The following is a 21039-nucleotide window of genomic DNA, read 5'->3' as shown; positions in this document are numbered from 1 at the left end:
GATGGGACGGGGGCCGGAATGAGCTATAGCAACTGCAACAATGTATTGTATTGGCCAAACAGTAACAATGCTACAACCACGGCAGAGCAAAGGTAGAAAAAACACAAAACTGGCTCGGTTGCCGCAGGTCAGTTGCGCCTTGCCGCGCACTCCCACGAAAACAGAAACCGCAGCAGCCGCACTCGGCATTCATAGTGCAGCAGAGAGTGCAGCGGACCCTAAATCGCTCCGCTCCGAGCAAGAAAAGATAAAGCCGGCCATATTTGGCACTACTGAAGTGTGTCTCAGCTAATCCTGCTGTCACTGATGCAGCAGATGATGACATGGCGAAACGAAAACCAGGGACAAAATCTGATGCATGCTCTGCAGAATCGATTGCAGCTAAGAGCAGCTGCAGCTGCTGCGAGTTCTGTAGCAGCTGCACCAGCCAACGCATCAGCTGCAGCACAAAATGCACGCAATAGAGCGTCCTAGAACCTGATAAGGTAGTCGAGGAGGCCCCTGGCAGCCTTCGTGTCCCCAACTTTCCCACAATGCGCCAAATATCCATCTGGCCTGATGAGGCAGAAGCCGCAGCTGGCCTCAGCACCGTCAGAGGCGTGCGGGTCAGCTAGAGATAAACCAAATTTGCTCTGTAGATCACTGAGGAAGTCTATGAGGATGAACCCTCCACTGCCTTTGCTGCCGCTGCTCGCCTGCTGCATCTGCTGCAGCAAAGCAGGTGGCAGGAGTTGCAACAGCGGTCGCTCCACAAGGTGACACTCTTCCACTTCGATCTTTGCGTTGGATGCCGCTGCCGCCGCAACCGGCGATCCTGAAGGAAGCCGAGCCTGCTGCTGTTGCTGCTGGAGAAGCGAACGACTTTTGGCAGGAGGAATGCAGCGCGAGTTGCCCCGCACAATCTCTGAAGTGATGCTGGTTGATGTGGCGGTTGTGTGCACAGCAGCTGTGGGCCCGTGGAAACACCACACAACGCGCAAATCCGAAGCCCACAGCTGTCTCTCCGTAGCTGCGGCTGAGGCACCGCTCGCTGTGGGGCACTCCGTGTGGCGTCGCAGGACTCTGCCTCCAACAGGAGCACCACCCTCAGCGGACGCTTCAGCCGCAGCAGCAGCTGCCATTGGTGTCTCGAGACCACGCCTTGAACTCAGGGGCCTACTGTTAGCAGTGCCCATTGAGGTATCTCTGCCACTGTCAGCTCCATAAAATCCGTCCTCATATGCATTGTCATCGTCTGTCTCTGAATCGCTGCTTCCTGCTCCCCTGCGCCAGCTGCTGCTGCCAAGACCCGTTTCGAGGCCGGCAGGGAAGTCTACGAAGTCTGCTGCTGAAAACGGAGCGTGGAGGCTCTGCGCTGCTGCTGCAGAGACATTAAATGACCCGGAACGCGAAGAGTTGAGGTCTTTACATACTGGAGATGGAGCCGCAGATGAAGCACCCTTGGCTGCAGCCAGAACTGCCAGCTGACAAAGTCGCGCCAGAGTGCTTACTGCCTCATTGTTGTACCGTGCTGAAGCGTATCAGTAGCAGCAATTATAGCAGCAAAAGCGCTCAAAATGATAGATTGTTCAACTGTGATTATGCTTTCACCGATTCACGGGAAAACGAAAACCGCCGCCGGAGGCATTTGCGTGGTTGTATATATGTGTTCTGCAGCTAAATATGTTAACGCACAGTCGAGCATGCACACTTTTAGTACCAATATGCGACACTATACACACATAAAGTGTAAGACCATACATACACTTGCACAGGTATGCGTGACGATATATCTGCACACGCTGCAGTAACAGCGACAGGCCCCGCAGTGACTACGACAAGCAACCTGCTATCAAGACATCCCAATGCGCCCAATGCCCACCTCAAAGCCAAGGCAAAAATTCCATAACACACAGTGGCATCAGAAGGGCGCACTATAGCAGCAGCATCGGCAACTGCGACATCAACAACACGGCACGAGCACGAGCGTCATTCAACGTAGGAGAGCTAGCGACTCACAGACAAGGGGAGCTCCCGCTATTTCACATCCGAATATGTTTTGCTTTCTGGCTCCTGGAGGCAGAAGCATTATATGGAGCAGCAACAGATGGCGACCTTTGCCCAACAGCTCGAAAAGGTAACCAGCCACGGGGTCTGCCACATCTGGAGGATGCATCTTCGGGAACTGCGATGACACAACAACAACGCAGCTGAGCAGAAAACTATTTCACACGAATAAACACATAAAACCATGCGTCCCCTACGGGATCCATTCCTGCTAAAGCTGCCGCCTGAAGTGCTACTTGCAAGCCAGGGATCGGTAGCAAGTGTCAGGCTTCCGCATCAGCAACAGTGTATAACACGAAACACTAGATGCACGTGGATATCAAAAGCGTGTAAAGCACCGCGCTGCTCACCCGAGCAACTTTGACGAGGCAGTCAGGGGCTCTGCAGCCAGGCTTCAGTCCCGATATGAAAGACGAATCGCCGTTCCCCAAAGCAATACTGCGAAACAATGTCAACAAGAAATCCACCAAACTTGCGTCCAGCACACAGCGCATGACTTTTAAGAGCCTATTCAGCTGCATTGCATCTTCCTGAATGAGAAGCTGCTAGCAAGTCCCTTCTACCGAAATGTAGCATAGTGAATTCAAGCGTATTTTCTACAACTGCACCACCTGGTTAATTGCTCTGTGGCTTGTAAGTTGAGCTATTTGACAGCGCAGATGTAAGGCATGCCCTGTTTGACTTGCCTCGGTTGCGGGTAAGAAATGCGAGTCATCAACAGCGTCTGCCCGAAGCTCCTCGCAGCGCTCGGCAAGTGAGACGCAACGGCAGCCCCCATGCGCAGTAAAAGCCTGGAAAGAAGTCCTGAAACAATAATATGAACAAGAAAAGCGCAAAATACATGGATGGGGGGTGAGCAGTGGCGCCAAAATCGCATAGCCTTTGCAAAGCAAGCAACAGCCGTGATGCTTGCACAGTTCAAAAAGAATAAATACTGTAAAATACAATGACGCAGCTATGCAAGAATGAAACGAATACGTAACCTGAAAAGTCTGTGTACAGAACTGGCAGCAAGAAAAGACCTTGGCTGCGTCTCACCGCCGGAGCCGTTGGCCGAAAGAACAGACTGGAAAAAACGGTCGGATAGCCCCACGACTTGCTCTGTAACCAAAATCGCGACAACAGAAGAACTAGAAACATGACAGCACAAGCCGCCACGCCTAGGTATTGTACCCTGTGATAATCATTACACTGTCCCTTCGGCAGCAGCAAGAGGCAGCAGTCAATTTTGGCTACAGTGCGTGCCTCTACTTGAATAATTGGATCGTGTGCAGAGGCACAGTGGGGTTTGCCTCCTCATTTTTGTGAGCTTGCTTAATTTCTCCATCACCTTTCTGTCCGCAAATCTGCTGGTGGTTGTTGCTGGTGCTACTGCTGCAGGAATAACTCAAAAAATGGCTGGCCGCAGGAGCTACATACCTGCTGCTTGTTTCGCTTCTTCCGAGTAGGAGTCCAGCAGCTGCGGAGAAGCACCATGGCGAAGAACGCGGGCTAACTTCCACCCCAGATTGTAAGCATTCTGCAGTAGCAAAGACGCATGTACATTTGCTTACTGCCCTTGCTCCGCCCGATTCAAGGTGTACTCTTATGTGACCGCTGGCAAATAAACAGTGCAAAGCATCAACTAATATACATCGCTAAAAACATGCATACGCCAGTAATTCTGTGCGTGTGTGTAGATCCCATGAATACGAGAGCTCATGCACTTTTCCTTTGCACTGAATTAGCAAACCGCAAATTTGTTCTGAATTCAACATCTTTGGCGCTGTTGTGTTGTTTCTTGTCTATATTCTACAGACTGTTCTCTGATGCCACAAAGGCCTTCGAAAAAATGTCAAAAGGGTAGCGGGAAGTTACAGCGAGACGAAATCGATAGGGCTGCCACTACAAGCAAGACAGCTTAAGCGTGCGTGGCACAACTCCCATGGAAGCCCCACACGAAGTCCCCCAAAAAACCAAGTGCAAAAGCGTGTGTAAATAATCGAAAGCACTCAAAACCTTGAATAAAACGGCAGGGAGACAAAGCACACACGACTATGCAGCAAAAACCACCGAAAACAGATGAAGCCAAACCAAACCTAACGGGCAGGACAGCCAGAAATTCACTAACCTGCATTCCTAGATTCATTCCTTGTCCCAATATTGAAGGGTGAACATGCGCCGCATCTCCGGCTAGCAGCAACCGTTTGCGACGCAGCACAGAAGCCATTCGAACCGCTGACTTGTACACTGCGGACCAGTAAACCTCCGTCACTCGGCAGCCCACGAATATCTGAACATTCGTAGGATCAATAGCAGCAGCTAGTAGGAAGTTACATATGCCAGAAAACTAGACAATCTTGGCATTGAAAATGTTTCGCTGCGCGGGCTGCAATCAGCAGGAGTCAGGGCTCTGATGTACTTGCTACTGACGGCGAAGGACTTGATTTGCTGCTAATGTGTGATCCGCTGCTGCTGTTCCTACTTGCTGTAGCTACTTTCTGATACGTACCCGCTCAACCTGCTGCAGGAGCTCCTCGCGTGTCTCAGCTTGCGACTCCTGTCTCCGGGTGTCGTTCTCCCCAGCCACAGCAGCAGCAGTCGCAGCAGCAGCAGCAGCAGGGGCGACAGCAGAGTCGGTGAACGACATCGCATGGCTAGGGGCAAGAGCGGTCATTGATGGGATCTTTTCAGTAACGACCCTCCATCGGAATGCTGATGTGTCCGCGGGTCTTGTACTGCGCCGGTGCATCAACAACTGCTGCTGCCTAAAGCTTCTACTGCCGCCGTAACTGCCGCTCTTGCGGCTCCCAAAATCTGTAGCCTGGGCCACGGCTGACGCTGATGCAGTCTTCAGCATTGGAATACACGCAGCAAATCCCTTTGAGGTCAGGTGTATCTCCACCGCATCCCCTGCAGCAGTTCGTCTTCCTGAGGCCATCAGCCGAGCCCTCTCTGCCTCTCCTGGCTCCAGAGCGGCAGCAGCTGCTGCATGCAGTCTTTTTCCCAAGCCAGAGAGGAGCCCTTCACCCCATAAACCATCGACAGGAACTCCGAGGCCCCCGCAGCCCAGAAGCTGGCAGCTGCTCGCTTCTTGTTGCTGTTGTTGCTGCTCCCAAGAGGACAGTGTCAGTGGGACATCATCCTCCCCTTGCTGATGCCGGTTTGCCAGTTGGAAAGGGCTGGCTGCGAAGGCCTGCGTGGGGTTGCCATTGAACTCCCCTCGAGGTGACTCTGGAGGGGTCCGAGTGGGGGAGGAAGACGCACCCAGCACAGGAGATTGTGCAGGAGATACCGTAGAGCTGCAAGCTGACATCAGTGTAGGCGAAAGCTGCAAGTCTGCCACTATGAAAGACCTAGGGTTGGTCCGCTGTTCAAACGAGATGCCCCCTGCCTTGCGAACAGCAGACCTTGGCCCGTCGCAGCCCACGACGTATCGGCAGCACACCACGCCAAATCTCACGGGTGGCTCATCCACGGATGCTGGTGTCGTTGCTGAGAAGGATGACGATCCATTGCGTGGGACATAGTGGCCGAAGTGTACAGACACCGGGTACCCCAACTGGCTGTTGGAGCTGTCCCTCCGTGAAGCGTGCCCACCAGCTGTAAAGGCCGGGAAGAAAGATTCTTCCTGCTGTTGCTGCTCCTGTTGCGGCTGTTGCTCCTGTCTGTGCACCTGCCGCTGTTCTGCACCCGCTATCACCTGCGGTTCGTCTGCAACCTCATGAGGAGAGCGGAAGGAACTCTGATCGGAATCCTCCTGCGTAGTCAAGGTCGATTCTGTGCTCCGTTGCTGTCGCTGTTTTTGCTGCTGTTGTTGCTGCTGTTGCTGTGTACGCTGGTCAACAGGGAACGCGCTAGGTTCGTCTGCATCGAATCCTTGAATTTGCCACACGGCAACAGGTCGGTGGACCTGCAGAAGATGGCGAAAACACGAGCAGTGACAATGCAATAACAACGAGCGACCCGTGCCTACAGAAGAAAATCTCAAAAGGCAACAGAAGGCTGCAGGAACCCAACAGATCTCCAAGTAAAATACCCAAAAGCCCACCGTGCGCAGCAGCAGCAACTCAGCGGCAATCTGGAAAAAAGCAGCTGCAACGCTATGCAGCAGCAGCATGAGCATCACCAGCAGCGGACCTCATGTCCCAGTTGGTTGAGCCTTCTCTCCAGGATCTGGCAGGTGGTGGCCTGTGGCAGGATGAGGGCGAACGGAAAGGGGCTTCCGCTGCTGCAGGCTGCGTTGACTTCCGGGGCATCTGAAGAAGCAGTTAAGCTGCCAGCCAAAGAGGCGAGAGCCTTCAAGGTGGGAACCCGCACGGGCGCAGCAGCCGTTTCTGTGTCTCTTAGGGGCACTGAGAGGCTCTTGCGCCCGCTCACCCACAACTCGAACGCGCGGCAAAGAAGGCCCAATGTCAAGAAACTTCCCGCAACTCCGAGGTCCTAATGACGGGCGTGCACACACACTAAATCCAAACACGTGTCAGAGTGCCTTCTTTCGTGCCTAGCTAGCCAGCAAGAAGCTACCCAGCTAGCTGCTTGGTCTTCTGGCTGTGATTCCATCTAGTAAAGAGACGCCTCAGGGATCTGCAACGTGCATGCATGCACGGCACGCGTGCTAGCTAGCTATCTGCCCTGCTACGTATAAAGCAGAGTGGCTAGCCACTGGTTTGCAAGCATTCATGGAGGAGATTTCATACAGGGTGGCAGCGCCCGCACTGAGAAGGCTACTCTTTTCAGAGGCGCAGTAGAAAGCAACTACTTTCAGAAGCTGCTGCTGGGGAACACAATTACGCTGGCCACAGCAATATCTCACTAGACCAAAGCAGCAGCCACACACCTCGAGAATCTCTAAAGTCCGCGCATGCACCGTCAGCGAACGGCTCTCCTGGGGAGTGCATGGGGCTGCATCGACAATGACAAAGGATACGCCTTGGAGTGCCAAAGACAAGGCAAGAGTCAAACCCGCAGGGCCAGCCCCTACAATTACCACGTCCGTGTACAAAGGCAGGCCGCTGCCGCTGCTGGGGTTGCTGCTGTGGCTGCTACCATTGCGCATCAGAGGCGGGATGGACATGTGGCTGTCCCCTCGCTGCTTCTGCTGCTGCTGCTGCCCATGGGATCTCCGGTGTTGCTGCTGCGGGGATGCCGCTCCCACGTCTCGCCTAGCATCTCTAGGCAGACTGAACGAGGAGCTCTGGCTACTCATTTTGTGGGTGGCTCTTCTTCGTCCCTAAGGCTGCTTGCCCAGCTACGACAGCTTCTTGTGGCGCCGTTATCGATAATCTCGTTATGCCACTGCAGGCCGAAACTGGCAAACAGGCACTATGGCGCTCCGCCCACTCAAACTAGGCCTGGGAAGGCTCTAGTGCTGCCGGTGGGTGTGTGCCACTCTCCTGTGTGTAGCTGCAGCGGGCTAGGCAAGGGGGTGTCGATGCATTGAGGCACTGCAGTTGTGGCTTCTTCCGCTGCTGTTTCTGCTGGTCCTGCCGCTGCCGCTGCTGCTACCGATTCGTCAGACTGGCTTTGAGTGCCTTCCACTGGCAGCTGCGCACAAAACCTGTTGCCTTTGATTCCGCCACTGCTGCTACTACTGGTTTGCTGCCGAGGCCGCCCACTGTACGCAGCTCCTCATCGCGGGCATGGCTGGTGCACACGGCTACAGCTGTTATTCAGGCTGCCGGGGCTCCTGCTGCCGTAGGTGCTCCCGTTGCCTCTCTGGTGCCTACTTCATGAGCCCATTAATATCTCGCAAACGTCTTGTCGCTTTCTCGTGCATGCAGTCGGCGTTTCTGCAGCTGCTGCGGCGGTGGCCTCTGGTCCTAATGGTGGCTCGAGCGCTCGCCAGCAGTGTCCACAGGCCGGAACGTCTTCCGTGGGTCTCTGCAACCTCTGCTATCTCTTCTGTTTGATGCGTTTTGACGTATATACTTTCAGGACTCCTAAAAGTATAACGAACTCGGCGCAGCACGAATGGCTAGAACAAGGCCCTACTGTTGCTGCTGCTGCCGCTGTGGCTGCAGCTGTTGCTGCTGCAGTCCAGGGGATCTAGGACGAAGCATAAAAGCTGGGGCTGGGCCATTTCTTTCCGTTTTGTTTGAGAAAAGTACACCTTTATAAAGAATAAAGAATTGCTTTAGGACGGAAGCTCAACACAAGCAGACAAGCAGTGCTAGGTAGTTCCCCAACAGCAGCAGGAACAGCAGCAGAGCAGCAGTAGCAGAGCAGCAGTACACGCTACAACGCGTGTGGCCACTGATGCGCGTCGGATCCCTATTGCGTCCCCTTGTCCCATTTGAGCCCCGAATTTATACTTATTTTCTATACACGACTCAACGATAAACAAGCAAATACGCAAAAACTGGCCCCCGCACCACTGATAGGCGTACACACTAGGCAGTCGGGCAGCGGGAGCAGAGACTGCTAATTAATATGCAAGAGAGCAGCAACGGGCTTCCTTGAGAAACTTTGTGGGCTGCTTAGAGTAACATGGTAAAGCACAAAAAATTTGACATCGTTGCCTGCTGGATGTGCGAACCACTGGCCATTTCGCTGTTTGCTAGCCGCCTGCTGCGAATCTGTTACATGAGCCACTGTTGCTATGGGGAGCGATGCGAAGGGTGTGCACGCACAGCTTCACGAAACAACACTCTAAAAACCATATTTGAGGTGGCCGAGATGCATCACAGTAACCGCATAGTCACTGGAATCCCGTTTAAAGTGCGAGTATGGTGCCCCAAGAGCACGCGGGCTGCCCCACAGATCTAGCCATAAGCTCGGGCAAGTGGCAAGGCAGGCTTCCCCGTGGTTTACTACTGCTATTGAACTAGCTTGAACTAAGCAGCCATTAGGTCGCCGCTCTGGCAAGTAACTGGCCAGTTACTGCCAAGCAAGAGTGCTTTCAAAGAACAAGGAACCCTGTACCGCGCTTCCGCAGAGACCGAAACCATGAGGTGCTGTCTGCTGTCGGGTCACCACAACAAACGCTTGCAAGCAACTATGTATGCAAGCCCCTATTCGTTGCAACAGAAACAGCTCTACCGCCACTGATGAACCGACGCATCGTGTCCACCTGGCACGCTTCATATCTAGCTAACCGTGCAGTCGCCACTCCAACATCTTGGGAGAAAAAGACAAGAACTTTGAAGCTCCCAAAATGTGGTGCAACACACCGCTTCGAGCACAAAATGCGGCGGGAGTTGGTGGCAACAGCAGCAGCTACGCTGATTTCCTGCCGGCGCAGTAGGGCACGAGCCACTTCGCCAGGTGTAGAGTAGCCATAAGTACAAACCAAACCAGCTTTTATCTTGAGTTCGTTCGCTTCGTACAGAAATAGCTAGCTGACTTTCTAGCTTGGTCAATGTCTTGCTAGCTAACTAGCTAGCAAGCCCTAAGACCGGAGATTTTGCCGCTACCTGTGTAGCAAGCCATGGGAAAAAGCGGGATACCTGGACATCAAAACTGCAAACCCGCTAGACTGGGAAATCGTAAGCAGCAACCGCAGCAACGGGAAGCAGTGGGTGCAGCTCACGTGCAGGACCCACTGCACCTGTCACTGGGCCAGAGTGCCACCATTGTGTCATGACTGCTGGCACTACTGCAGCAGAACTCTGCTGTTCTTTTCGTACATTGCTGCGCGCCGTGAGCCAGAAGCTGCATTAATCCAATTCCCAGAAAGCTGGAGGGACATTTCTGGACCTGAAAGAGGTCACCTGCTCCTTTGTTTCTGCAGATAGTTCGCCTTGATGAACAAAACAGTAGCCAGCCGGGGGAGCCCCTAGCTCCACAGCAAGATCCTGAAAAGCAAGCACAAGCAGTGCCACCAGGGAGAGCAAGGGTCAAGAGCAAAGTAGAAAGCAAAAGGGCAGCTAGCTTGCTAGCTTGCAGCATACTGGCAAGCCTGTGCAGCTTTGCTAAAACCTGTTGTGCAAATAAACTGCCACTGCGGAGTGCCATGGCATACATTTCTCTCCTCCTTGCCAGATCGGCAGAGGCTCAAGAAAGGCTGCAACTCCTCTTCTCGCCACACGGTCTTCGTAGCAAACGCAGCAACAAGACGCTCCCTCAAAGTCAACGGGAGTTCTGCCGCTGGCAGCATCAGAAGCTGCCCTTCAACTGCAACGAAAAAGCCGCGGAGAGGGGACAACAGCATGCCTTGCACGAACGCCCGCCTTTCTTCTGCGCCTGGTAACAACGCAGCAAACTGTCGGGTGCTGGTGTTTCCCCCTGAGCCGGCTGATGCAACGGATGCAGCTGCTGCATGCATCAACCTTGCTGTTGCTGCTGCTGTTTCGAGGCCAACTGATTCGCCGTGCGCCGGACGGTTGCCGTACAGAAGACACGTGGGGATTGCACGCTGCTGTGCACGCTGCAGCGAAAAGTCGGTGCGTAAGTCAGGAAATCCGTAAGTGCAGCAACGCAGAAGAGATGGGGCTGACAGAGGGAAGCTAGCCGTTTGCTGCAGCTGTTCCCAGTGAAACCACATTGCTAGAAGCGGTATTCGGTTTGCTGCAGCGAAAAGCAGCTCGTTTGCAGCTTCCTGCTGGTTTTGCTGCTGCTGGCATTCAGCAGCAATGACAGCTGCTGCAATCGACCTCAGAGCAGCTATGCGATTCTGCATGTGTTCCTTTGCCCACTGCAGTATCCTGACCGGCACTTGCTGCCACAGCTTTCCTAGATTTACGCAGAATTTCTTTACCTCTACTGCAGTGACTGCAGCAGACAAAGTATAGGTCACACCATGTTTCAGCTGCAGCAGCAACCCCACACGTTCGGCTGTCTCTGCTGCTAGCAAGAAATGCAGTTTAAGGGGATTCACTGCGGCCTTAGTTTCCTCCGCAGCAGCTACATCACTGAGGACCTTCTCCAAGCCATGTAGCAAATCTACTAGGTCACCGCTCACATTGACTGCTGCTGCTGCCGCGGATTCCGTTGAAAGAGGAGGACAACTGTCGCCCAAGGCTGTCGGATAGCTGCTGCAGTAGAGCTGCGGGAGCCTCATGTCACAGAAAAGTCTCAGAAGCTGCAAAAGCAAGCCTGCTGTCAGCAGCGGCGAATTCTCATCTGTATCCGTTGTGCTGTCGCCTGCTGCTGCTGCTGTTCTTCCTGAGTGGGCTTGTACGCGCAACCCCGGCACAGCCACGCCGTGCCTCTGCACGCAGTCCGTGATGGCCTCAAGGGCCCACCCAACACTAAACCATTCGCTGCTGCTGCTGTTGCTACTGCTGCTGCCTAAAGCCAAGCAGTCCATAATACGAAACAGCCACTTTCGCACCATGGCGTTAGAGACCACGAAATAGCCGCCCACATCTGGGTCGTAGAGAATAGCACGTGAAGTGACAGCAGGAAGAGAACCCCACATACTAGGAAGCTGCCGCAAAAGTTGCTGCAGGCAATGGCTCTGCTGCTCTGCCACTTTCACCGGCCCTCCCCCTTGCGATGCTGCAGGGGTGGATGCTGCAGTTGCTGTTTGGTAGAAGTGCCCCAATGACGGCAAACCTGCATCACCCAGCAGAACTGCGGCTATCTCCGCTGGGGAAGCTTGAACTCGCTGCAGCAGCACTGCCGAAGAAAGCACTGAGCGGCCCGCAGCCACGGCTGCCGGTGGCACTGAATTCGGGTATGCAGCCAGCAGTTGCTGCACCGGCAACTGCAGCAGCTGCTGCACCTGGTAAATCCGCCCCCGTGACTTCTCTAACTGCAGCACAGACCTGCAGATGCCCACAATTGCAACACCATGAGTACCGCTCCGTTGGTCGCTGTCTTTGTCGGTTTTTTTGTCATCAATGAGCATGCAGTCCTTCTCTGCGTCACTGCGCGGTGCTGCCTCCCTGCAGCAAATTAGCACCTCCCCGTCTATAGTGTTCTGCGTGACAGAAAAACTGCTATTCCGGCTGCAAATAAGTGTTTTGCTTTCGTCCCGCATTTGGGCAGCACTGGGTGGAATGGGGAAAGCGGTAGGCCGGCCCTTCAGCAGCAGCACTCGCTGTGCCCCTCGCTGTGTTTGCCCCAACTGCAGTTCATTCCGTAGTTCACTGCTCAGATTGAGCAGCTGCCACGAGTTGTGCATATGCGGCAGCTGCCGGGAGGCAGCTACGAGCCACAGAGCATCACTATCGGTTTCACCTGGTGCTGCTGCATCTGCTGTTGCAGCGGCTGCAGCCGCAGCAGCAGTAGCTGCTGCTACGGGGCCCAGCTGTGGCTGCTGCTGTGGCTGCTGCAGAGGCGACACATGCGCGGCCTGAGCAGCAAAAGCCTCTTTGAAAGGGTTCAGTTCTGGAGCGCTGCAAAAGGAAACGGTGTTCTCAACTGCACCATAGAACTCCCAAGCTTCCATGTGCGCAGCAGCACCCTTATCTGCAGCGGAAGCCGCATCTGCAGCAGCAGCAGCAGCTTCCCCCTCTGCTACTGTGTACGTGCAGCCAGACACGTCTAAAAGGAGCGGACGCCGCACCCGCCGCAGGACTGCAAGGGTGCATGGGCCGTCTGCAGAAACAAAGGGGGCCACCTTGCCCTGTACGCTATCTCCTCCCACGTAGAGGCAGCAGGGTCCGCTGTCGCCGGCCGACGCAGCAGCAGCTGAAGGCCAGCGTACTATGCCCCAAAGCTCGCACTCAGGCGATTCCTGCTGCTGTCCTTCATTTGCTGTTGTTTCGGGAGGTGCCTGCAGCGGCTGCAAGTCGGCTGCAGCTTTAGTTGGATCCTGAGTAGCTAAAAGGGCCTCTCCCTGCAGAAAACGGCAACACAAGGGAGCCAGGAATGCAGGCGTCCTCGATACACAGCCTCGCTGTTAGCAGTGCATCACTGCTGCTTGCAAGACAGCGTGCAGCCCTGATCAGAGTAACCACCCAACCATATTAGCTGCAGAAGCAGGAGCCGTAGCATGCTCACCTGAAGGTCTATAAGACAAAGATTACTGTTTGCAGCGGCATCTTGAGGCCACAGTATTGCTGTCAATGAAGCATCTTGCAAACCCTGCTTCTGCGAAGCGACAGTTGGGGCCCCTTTATCAGTGTCGCCCACATGGGGCCCTTCGGCCCCCAGTGGGCTACGAGGCATGGACTTTGCTGGTGCTGCTACTGCTGTTTCTGTGGTGCAGCTGCTGCTGTGTGAGAAGCTGAAGGGCAATGTGCAACGGGACAGACCCGACAGACCCAGGAGGCCGCTTGCTGCAGCAGCAATGCATTTAGGAGCTTTTATATTAAATCAACTCATGTGCAACCAGGATACAGCTTAATGGCCTCAAAGGGAGCAGGAGGTGAGGGACCGGCAGCAGCCCCAGTAGGGCTGCCGGGGGTGGGGTTTGTTGTTTCGCCCTGCGGCTGCGGCTGCTCCAACCAGCTCGCTAGCTAGGGTCATATTTGAAAGTCGTTTCCGGTATTTTTTGCTGAGCAAATGCACCTGACAGAAAAGTGGCTCCGTGGTATGGTGTAACTGCTACTGCAGCTACCATCCGCAGCAACAGCCTCAGAACAACAGCAGGACAGGGACCTTGAGCCTAGCCTAGCCGCGCAAGCACCCCATTAGAAAGCGGGTGAACCACAGAAACTCTCCTGAAACAGAGCGTGGAAGTGATTGGCTGTACCTGTCGAATGGAACGCCTTGCAGTAGGCAGCTACAGGACATAGGGGCGTGTGAAGCCGCAGCTAAAGCTAAAGCAAGAGCAGCGTCGGCTGTTCCAGTAGTCGCTCATCCATTGAGCATGAACCAGGTAAGTTCCTGTAACATGCACGCCTGAACAGACTGGCAAGAGCTGGACCTACGGAGTGAGGTGTCCTGGTCGCCGTGCATCCTGCTGAGCACACTCCTAACCTCTTGAACACCAGCAGCAGCAGAAGTCCCACCACACCGAGAAGTTACGGAGGCGTAGCTGGAAGGGAGGGCTAGGAACGAAGAAGGAATGGGGTAATAGCAGCCGCATTGGCGGAAGCAGCGGCAGCACAAACACCGGTGGCAACAGAGACGCCATGACAAGGATGGACAAAACGGTTGCGATATGTCATTCGGTTTCATAGAAACACGGAAGCAGCAGCATAAGCAAGAATAGCACCACTACCAGCAGCTGCAGCAGGACAGCAGAGACCAAATGTCGTGGCGCCAGCAGTACCACTTGCGGGCGAAGGTACAAACTGGCGTGCTGAGTTGCTGCAAAAGCGGCACCAATAGCAGCAGCAGCAGCAAAAATAGTGGCAGCATTCATTTTGCTTGTGCATGCATCATTTCGAGCGGGAAAGCGCCTTGGTTGGGGACAGGGCGCAGCTAAAGCGGCAGCGGATGCTGCTTTGGCTGCAGTGGCAATGCAGCAACAGCAGCAGGAACTGAATCAGCGGCAGCAGCAAAGCGATTTCCAATATGGTGTTGTAGGGGAACCGTTTTGGAGTGGTTGCTGCACCCACAATGTGCGGCGTGGCAGCAATGAGGAGCAGCATATGCAATTGCTGCTGGACTGCCGGGACGCCTGCTGCGGCTGCTACTGCACAGGAGTGGGGTGCCCAGACCTGCATGCACTGGCTATTGAGTGCAGCAAAACGATGTCAAAGGTGAGGGCTTAAGAAGTTCCGGCATGCATTACTGGGGGACTTGCGCATTCTTGCAACAGATAGATTCAGCGTGTTAGCTGCTGTATCATTTTCTTAGGGTGCGCTTGTGGTCTGTTTCTTGTGCTGCAGCAGAACGCTGCTGCCGGTGCCCTATCTGTCTGGTTATCGCACTGCCTCCCGCTGCATGACGGTCTCGAGCTGCTGCAGCAGCTCCACAAGCAGCAGCTGCTGCAGCTGCAACAGCAACAGCGGCAGCAGCAACAGAGCCAGCTGTTGCAAGATTTTGACACAACACCCTCCTGCAGTTGTTTCCCTTCGCTTCTGTTGCAACAGAGGCTGCTACTGCAGCATGGGGGTGGCGAAGAGGCACGTGCACTGGCGACGGAAGTGGAGCTGACAGCCGCAGCAGCAGCTGCAGCTGCTGCTGCCGCGGCTTGTTCTTACGGCCCATCAGAACTGATAGAGGCAGCAACGAATGCGACAGTGCCAGCCTGGATTTCCTTGGGGCTGCAAAACGTGGCGTCTGCTGTTGCTCCGGGGCTCCTGCCGGTAGCTACTCACGGCCTTCAGTTGCCAGCAGGCAATGACGGCAGCAGTGGCAGCAACCAAAATGGCAGCAGTATGTTTGAAAGGCAAAGAGCTCTTTCGTTGATTCAGCAAATTAATGTAAACGCATTCGCTGTGCTGCTGCGCATGGGACGCCTGGAGGAAGCTGCGATTTCTGCATGGTGAGGCAGCGCCAATAGCCGCATCTGCTGCTATGTTTGCGTTTGCAGCAGCTGGAGCAAGCCACTTTGTAGCAACAACGACTGCATGATCAGGCTCACCGGGTGCTGCGGGAGCAAATGGCTACGGTTTCATGGTTTGAATTTTAAGGGGTTTAATATCAGTCAGCATCTGTTTTGTGTTGTCTTCTGCGCTTAGGAATATGGTTCAGGGGAGCGACGGCTCCGGGGCTGCATGCTCACATGCGTTGGCTGCTGCGCTGCTACAGCTGGGCAAACACAACAACTTCGTTGCACTTCAGCTGCTGCAGTTTGCCTTGAGACATGCAGCCCAGCTGCTGCAGTCGTTAGTGGTAGCACCGGAAGAATCAGCAGCAGCAAGCAGTGCAGCAGCAGCTCCTCGATTCGTATCTGCTGCGTCTGCGACGGCCAGCCAAAGGGCAGCAGCCGCAGTGGCTGCTGCAGGTGGTTGGGCTCACCCTCCCGCTGCAGCAGCAGTCACCACATCGACAACACCTATAAGAATGCTGCAGGTGTGCCGCGGCAAGTCACACTGGCCTGTGCTGCTATCTTTGAATGCTGTTGGAACCGTTGCCCTTCATCTTGCATTACTGTTGCACAATCAGCCCCAGCTAGTAGGCCAGCTCGCTGTGGACCCCACACTGCTACTGCAATCCCTGAGGTCAGCTGAACACCACATGCGTCTTATGGCTGCAACACAACCCCTCAAGCTACAGCAGGAACGTTGGGAGCAGCAGCAGGCATGGGAAGCACATGGGCAGCAGAGGCAGCAATGTCCGACAAACCCAGCGTCGCCGCTGCACCAACTGCAAGGATCTATGAGGCTCCTGGAGGAATTGCGCGGGCATCATCACCACCAAGTGGACTCGCGGCGGCAGCAGCAACAACAGGAGCTCGCGCAGGGGCAGGAACTGCAGCAGCTTACCCAGCAGCAGCAAGCGTACTTACCAGGAGCAGCAGCTCGGTCGCAAGTGGCAGCAGAAGGATCGCGCCCTTTAAATCGAGAATCTTGTATGCGCGACTCCAACGACAGCAGCAGCAGTAGCAGCAGCAGTTGGACTGACCATTTGAGGCATTCTGTGGAATTACTGAGAAGTCAGTCTTCTGCAGCTGTTGCTGCCGCTGTCCAGGCAGCTGACTCTGCGGGGGCTGCGGCTACTGCAGATTTACTGTTGACAGGTGCAGCGGCAGAAACAGCTCGACTTACAGGGTCTCCATGGTCTTCTGGTGCTTTGGGCCGCTTAGGAGGTGCAAACATGCCGCAGCAGCAGCAGCAGCAGCAGCGACAGCATGTTGGCAGCGTACCTGCGGGCGTCTTAAAAGGACCGGGAAACGCCTTCATCTCGTGCACTGCTTCTGCTGAAAGAGCAGAGCTTCAGAATTTAAACTTTGAGGTTCCGTATGCAGACAGTTCAGTGGTGCAGCAGAGGCTTCTGCAGCGCCGGATGCTGCCGGTAGCGGCGGCAACAGCAGGAGCCGCTGCATCAGCCGCTGCAGAAGAGGGCGTGGCATGCTTTTTTGAAATAGCTGATGCATGCGCGCGGCTCATGACTGCGCTATGCTCAGCCGTCGAAACTTCATGCGAACACAGGGACAGCAGCAGCAGCAGCAGCAGCAATTCAGTACCTGGTGATCCGCTAGAAGAGGCTTCTGGAGGACAGCGGCTGCAGCAACGTCGGCTTTCTACTGAGCTTCGGAGCAAGGTTCTGTTGGTGCGGTGTCACGTTCTTCTAGGATCGTTGAGTGGAGCGCAGAGAGAGCTGCCCGCAACAGCTGTACTCCAGCTGAGACCGTTACTGCACCAGCTGCTTCGCCATACCAAGAGCTTGTTGGGCGGGAACCTGGGCATGACTGGCAGACATCGGGGAAGTTCTTGCTGGGACAACAAAGGCACAGATAGCAACTTTATTCATTGCCGCTCTTCAAGATGCCGCAGCAGAGTGGGACTCATGGAACTGCTAACTGACGAGGACACGCTTGGGAATGCGACGCATGCAGGAATGGACGGAGATATGGCAGCAGTTGCTCTGCTGCTGCTGCTGCAGGCCAGTCACATCTTTCCACGCGTGCTACCCGTGGGGGCTCTGCGTTCTGCGGCAAGCCTTTATACTCCAAAACGCCACGCAAGCAGCTTTTGGGCGTTTCTCGCTGCAGCTCAGGTTGATGCGGTATGCTGCTGCAGTGGTAGGGGCCCGCCGTTGCTTCTTGGGCACGGAACATCAGGGTCAGTGGCGGCCACAGCAGGTTGGCTGCAGGCTTTGGGGCTTGACGCGTCACAGCGTAAGGTCTACTGGCAGCTTCTGCGACTGCACAAAGCTGCAGCAGATGGAGATGTAGCGTTAACACATGCAGCAGCCGCTGCTGCGGCAGGCGAAAGCCAAGGGCTTGTCTTCTCTATTTCACATTGGGGAAAGGCACACTTGCTTGCTGGTGCTGTTACTCCACCGTGTGCTGCAAGAACCCTCCTGCTGCAGAAATCTGTTTTACTTGCAGCGGCGGTGGAGCTGCATGTGCCGCTACTCCATGTGCAGCATCTGCTGCGCTGTTACTGTTGCACCAAAAGGCCGGCGCAACAACTGTCAACGCTTGCTGTTGCAGCAGCAGGTGCCGATGCTCCTAATTGCGCATGTTGCTTTCAAGAGACACCTCACGGAATCGCTCTGGCGCTTCTGCAGCTGGACATACAGTTGGACGCATTAGTTGCCATGGGGTCTAGCAGCAGCAGCACCAGGCCCGCTGGTTTGGAGCTGCTGCAGCAGTTGCACCACAGAGCGGCAGCTGCTTTGCTTGACCAGAAGTGTTTTCTGTACTTGCACTTCCAGCTTCGTATCGCCTTGGTGGAGCTGCTGCTCAGGCGTATCTCCAGGGCGGTACAACTGTTGCCTTTGCTGCAGCAACTGCTGCAGCAGTACCACTTGACACAAAGCTGGGCGCTCCAGATGGCTGCTGAGATATCCTACTTAAAGGCGATGTGCTGCTTGCACCTTGGAGCGCTGTTAGTACAACACCAGCCGCAACCCTTGAGACTGGCGACAGCAGCAATGCAGCCGACTCGTGAAGTTGCAGAACCAGGAGAGCCGCAGCATAACCAGCAAAGTGCAACACCAGAGAGTAATCCTACTTTTTATGCTCGGGGGAATTTAAGCGCCAGGGCAGCACACGATGCAGGTGGGATGAACTCAAACCGCAAGAGCTCGATGGGAGATGCAGAAGGGTGCACAGAAGGAGCACCTGGACGAGCAGCAGCAGCAGACTCGCTGCTGCGTGCAGCAGCAGCCCACGCAGCGAGCGCACTGCGTGAGTGGAGTGCGACTGAGCAAGCTGTAGGGTTACGATGGGGCAGCTTCCAGCGCAAGAGGCACAAAGATATGCTGGTGGCTTGCCTCACCATTACAGCCCTTAAGCTGCAGCAAGCAGCATCTGAAACAACTTCCGCCGCAGCTGAAGAAGCTTCGGTTTCGGAGCAAAGAAAACGTAGCGAAGACCTTCGGCAGGAATTTCTGAAACTGCGTGCTGCTCTGCTAAAGACGGAGGAGATAGATCCACACCAGCAGCAGCTCCCAGATATCCACGCAGGAAAGCAGAGTCGTTCCTGGTGCCGTTGGAGCGACACAGCAACAGATTTGAGCGACGGAACTTTCAGTAGGCGGCAGCACGACAGCAGGTGCAAGCGGCAAAGGATTGCTTTCGCTGCTGAGAGCGAAGTGGTTCCGAGCGAATTCAGAGCTGCAGCTCCTGCAAGGCTGCAGCCTGGTGCAGTTGTGCACCCTTAGATGCATGTACAGCGGCCACGTGGCGACTGAGCATGAAACGAGTGACGGCTTTATACATGTTTTCCATTGGCAGTGCTTTTACTCGGGTGCTTCTGTAGAGGATCCGGCTGGGTGAACTTTATAAAACTACGTAGATTCGGCTTGCTTTTAATTCCCTTGTTTAGTCTGAAAAGATTGCGCGTCTTGGGAGTACTGTTGAAGCAGCGTAGCTTCTGTAGTCAGGCAGCAACGGCGAAGAATGCCAGTTAGCTTGCTAGCGGAAGCCTACAGCCGTGCATTACTGCTGGTTTTGCTCACTTCTTTTGCTGTTATTGGTACTAAATTGCTGTAGTGTGATTCATGGTGTGATGGAAGGAAGAAAGTAAGACATATCAGCTATTGCTGCATCGACATGCTCAAGGGTGCATGGCGAACGTGCTATCTTCTCTATCGAAACAGTATCTCAAAACTCGTCACGTGTGAATTACTTGCGTCGGCTGCACTTCATAACATTTGGTGTGAGCTTGGCCCAGCAATTTGAGCAACGTCTTTCAGTATTGGCAAATTATTTCGGTGGCAGATGGGCGAATTCCACAGTAGCTGATGGTTCAGTATTGGAGCTGGTTTCCTCTGCAGAGCCTCTTAATGACGTAGGGATGCACGAGGACGAGACAGAAACCTGTAGAGTTTCTGTGGTAGCAAAGTGGAACTGTATCTGCGCCATCCGCTGAAGTGGGACCACATAGGTGGAACTAAGAGAATCAGCCTGCTGCAGCTGAATCACGCTAAATATTTTGAATCACTTCACTGCATTGGACTTTTTTCAGAGGAATTTTACGAGCAGATTAGACAGGTCAACTTTGAAGATCTTAGATTTCAAGACACGAAGACCATGAAGTCTTGAATTCTTCCTCGCAGAGGTGCACCCATAGTGCCTTTAGCGCATGTGTGTTGAACTGAAGAGCGAAAGCCCGCGCTAGTCTTGTGTTGATGCTGCCTAGGGATCTACCCTGTGGCCAGGTAGACAGCAGGCGCCCCGTGAGAAGGCACGTCACCTTTGTTTGATACGACTGAAGCACTGTGCAGATGCTAAGTGCTATCGGCACGCTTTTATTCTGTGTTCTATTTCATGTCACGAGAATGGGACACCTGAGCTGGAAAGCCACTTACGTTACGAAGGCAACGACATGTTGAACATTAGAAGACGTTGAACCAAATGATGCACGAGAGTACGCAATTGAAAAAGGTCCGATATTTCACTGTTGCATTCTGTGTGGGTATTTGCGGCCTCAACTCCATATTTGGTCTTCGTTGTTTTCCAACAGACCACTGAGGCTCTTTGCAACCCATACTGCTTGGCAGCACATTGCTTCCCTGGGAAGCGTTTTTGAGAACCATGGGCTGTCTCACGTCCGGCAGTTTGCACTATTCCCTTGTGCTTGATCCTAGAAAGTTTCACGCGGCACCACGAGGCCAATAGAACAAAGCCCAACGTATTCAGTATTAAAATGCATCTAATTTGATGACGTAGAATCCTGCAGGGGCTTGTACTACAGTGCTGCAATCCGGTAGGCACGTTTTTTCCATTCCAATGTCAGAAAGTATACTGCAAGTACGTGGACCAGAGAAAGCCCACCGCAGTTGTAAGGGCTTTAGAAATCTGTAGCATGAGACACTTGTCGTTGCCCATGCCCAGTGCTTCATAGCAAGCGCAAGACGCGATAATAATTTCGTGTGCACAAAGCGGCAATTGAGTGAAGGACATTTTGCCCATCAGTTCAACGATTTCAGCTTTGCGGCTGGAGGCGATTTTTGACAAAAATTACTCCAATTCGAGAAGCGCGCTTTCAGAGTGGTCGCAGGCTGAACAGCGCTGTGCAACTACTCTGGCAGTAAGCTTCTGCTCGCGGGATTCATGTTCGTTCCAAGCTGGTTCGGCACAAACAGCACTTCGTGTTGTTAGCATCAAAGCCAAAG

The 21039-nt window shown here is 54.2% G+C and overlaps 3 protein-coding genes across 3 annotated transcripts; 1 reads left to right on the top strand and 2 right to left on the bottom strand.

The window, feature by feature from the left end:
* Window positions 1-470: 470 nt before the first annotated feature.
* ENH_00006460 (FAD-depdendent monooxygenase, putative) lies at window positions 471-7234 on the bottom strand (the record flags this gene model as incomplete). The annotated part of the gene is made up of 10 exons (XM_013578523.1): window positions 471-1510; window positions 1999-2164; window positions 2397-2484; window positions 2766-2850; window positions 3085-3147; window positions 3466-3565; window positions 4157-4318; window positions 4538-5938; window positions 6166-6468; window positions 6866-7234. The coding sequence occupies 10 exons, from the start codon at window positions 7232-7234 to the stop codon at window positions 471-473; spliced, it is 3777 nt and encodes a 1258-aa protein (XP_013433977.1).
* Window positions 7235-9683: 2449 nt separating this feature from the next.
* On the bottom strand, window positions 9684-13083 carry ENH_00006450 (hypothetical protein, conserved; the record flags this gene model as incomplete). The annotated part of the gene is made up of 3 exons (XM_013578522.1): window positions 9684-9821; window positions 9989-12751; window positions 12916-13083. 3 exons carry the CDS (start codon window positions 13081-13083, stop codon window positions 9684-9686), a joined length of 3069 nt encoding a protein of 1022 aa, XP_013433976.1.
* A 1238-nt stretch (window positions 13084-14321) lies between these two features.
* ENH_00006440 (hypothetical protein, conserved) lies at window positions 14322-19083 on the top strand (the record flags this gene model as incomplete). Its single annotated transcript, XM_013578521.1, has 3 exons — window positions 14322-14564; window positions 14694-15292; window positions 15489-19083. 3 exons carry the CDS (start codon window positions 14322-14324, stop codon window positions 19081-19083), a joined length of 4437 nt encoding a protein of 1478 aa, XP_013433975.1.
* Between the last annotated feature and the right edge of the window lie 1956 nt (window positions 19084-21039).

The sequence above is a fragment of the Eimeria necatrix genome, genomic scaffold (genome assembly GCF_000499385.1).
Source record: "Eimeria necatrix Houghton genomic scaffold, Enh_scaff118, whole genome shotgun sequence".
NCBI classification, from domain to species: domain Eukaryota; phylum Apicomplexa; class Conoidasida; order Eucoccidiorida; family Eimeriidae; genus Eimeria; species Eimeria necatrix.
Note: the sequence above shows the minus strand (reverse complement) of the source record. Positions and strands in the feature narration are given on the sequence as shown.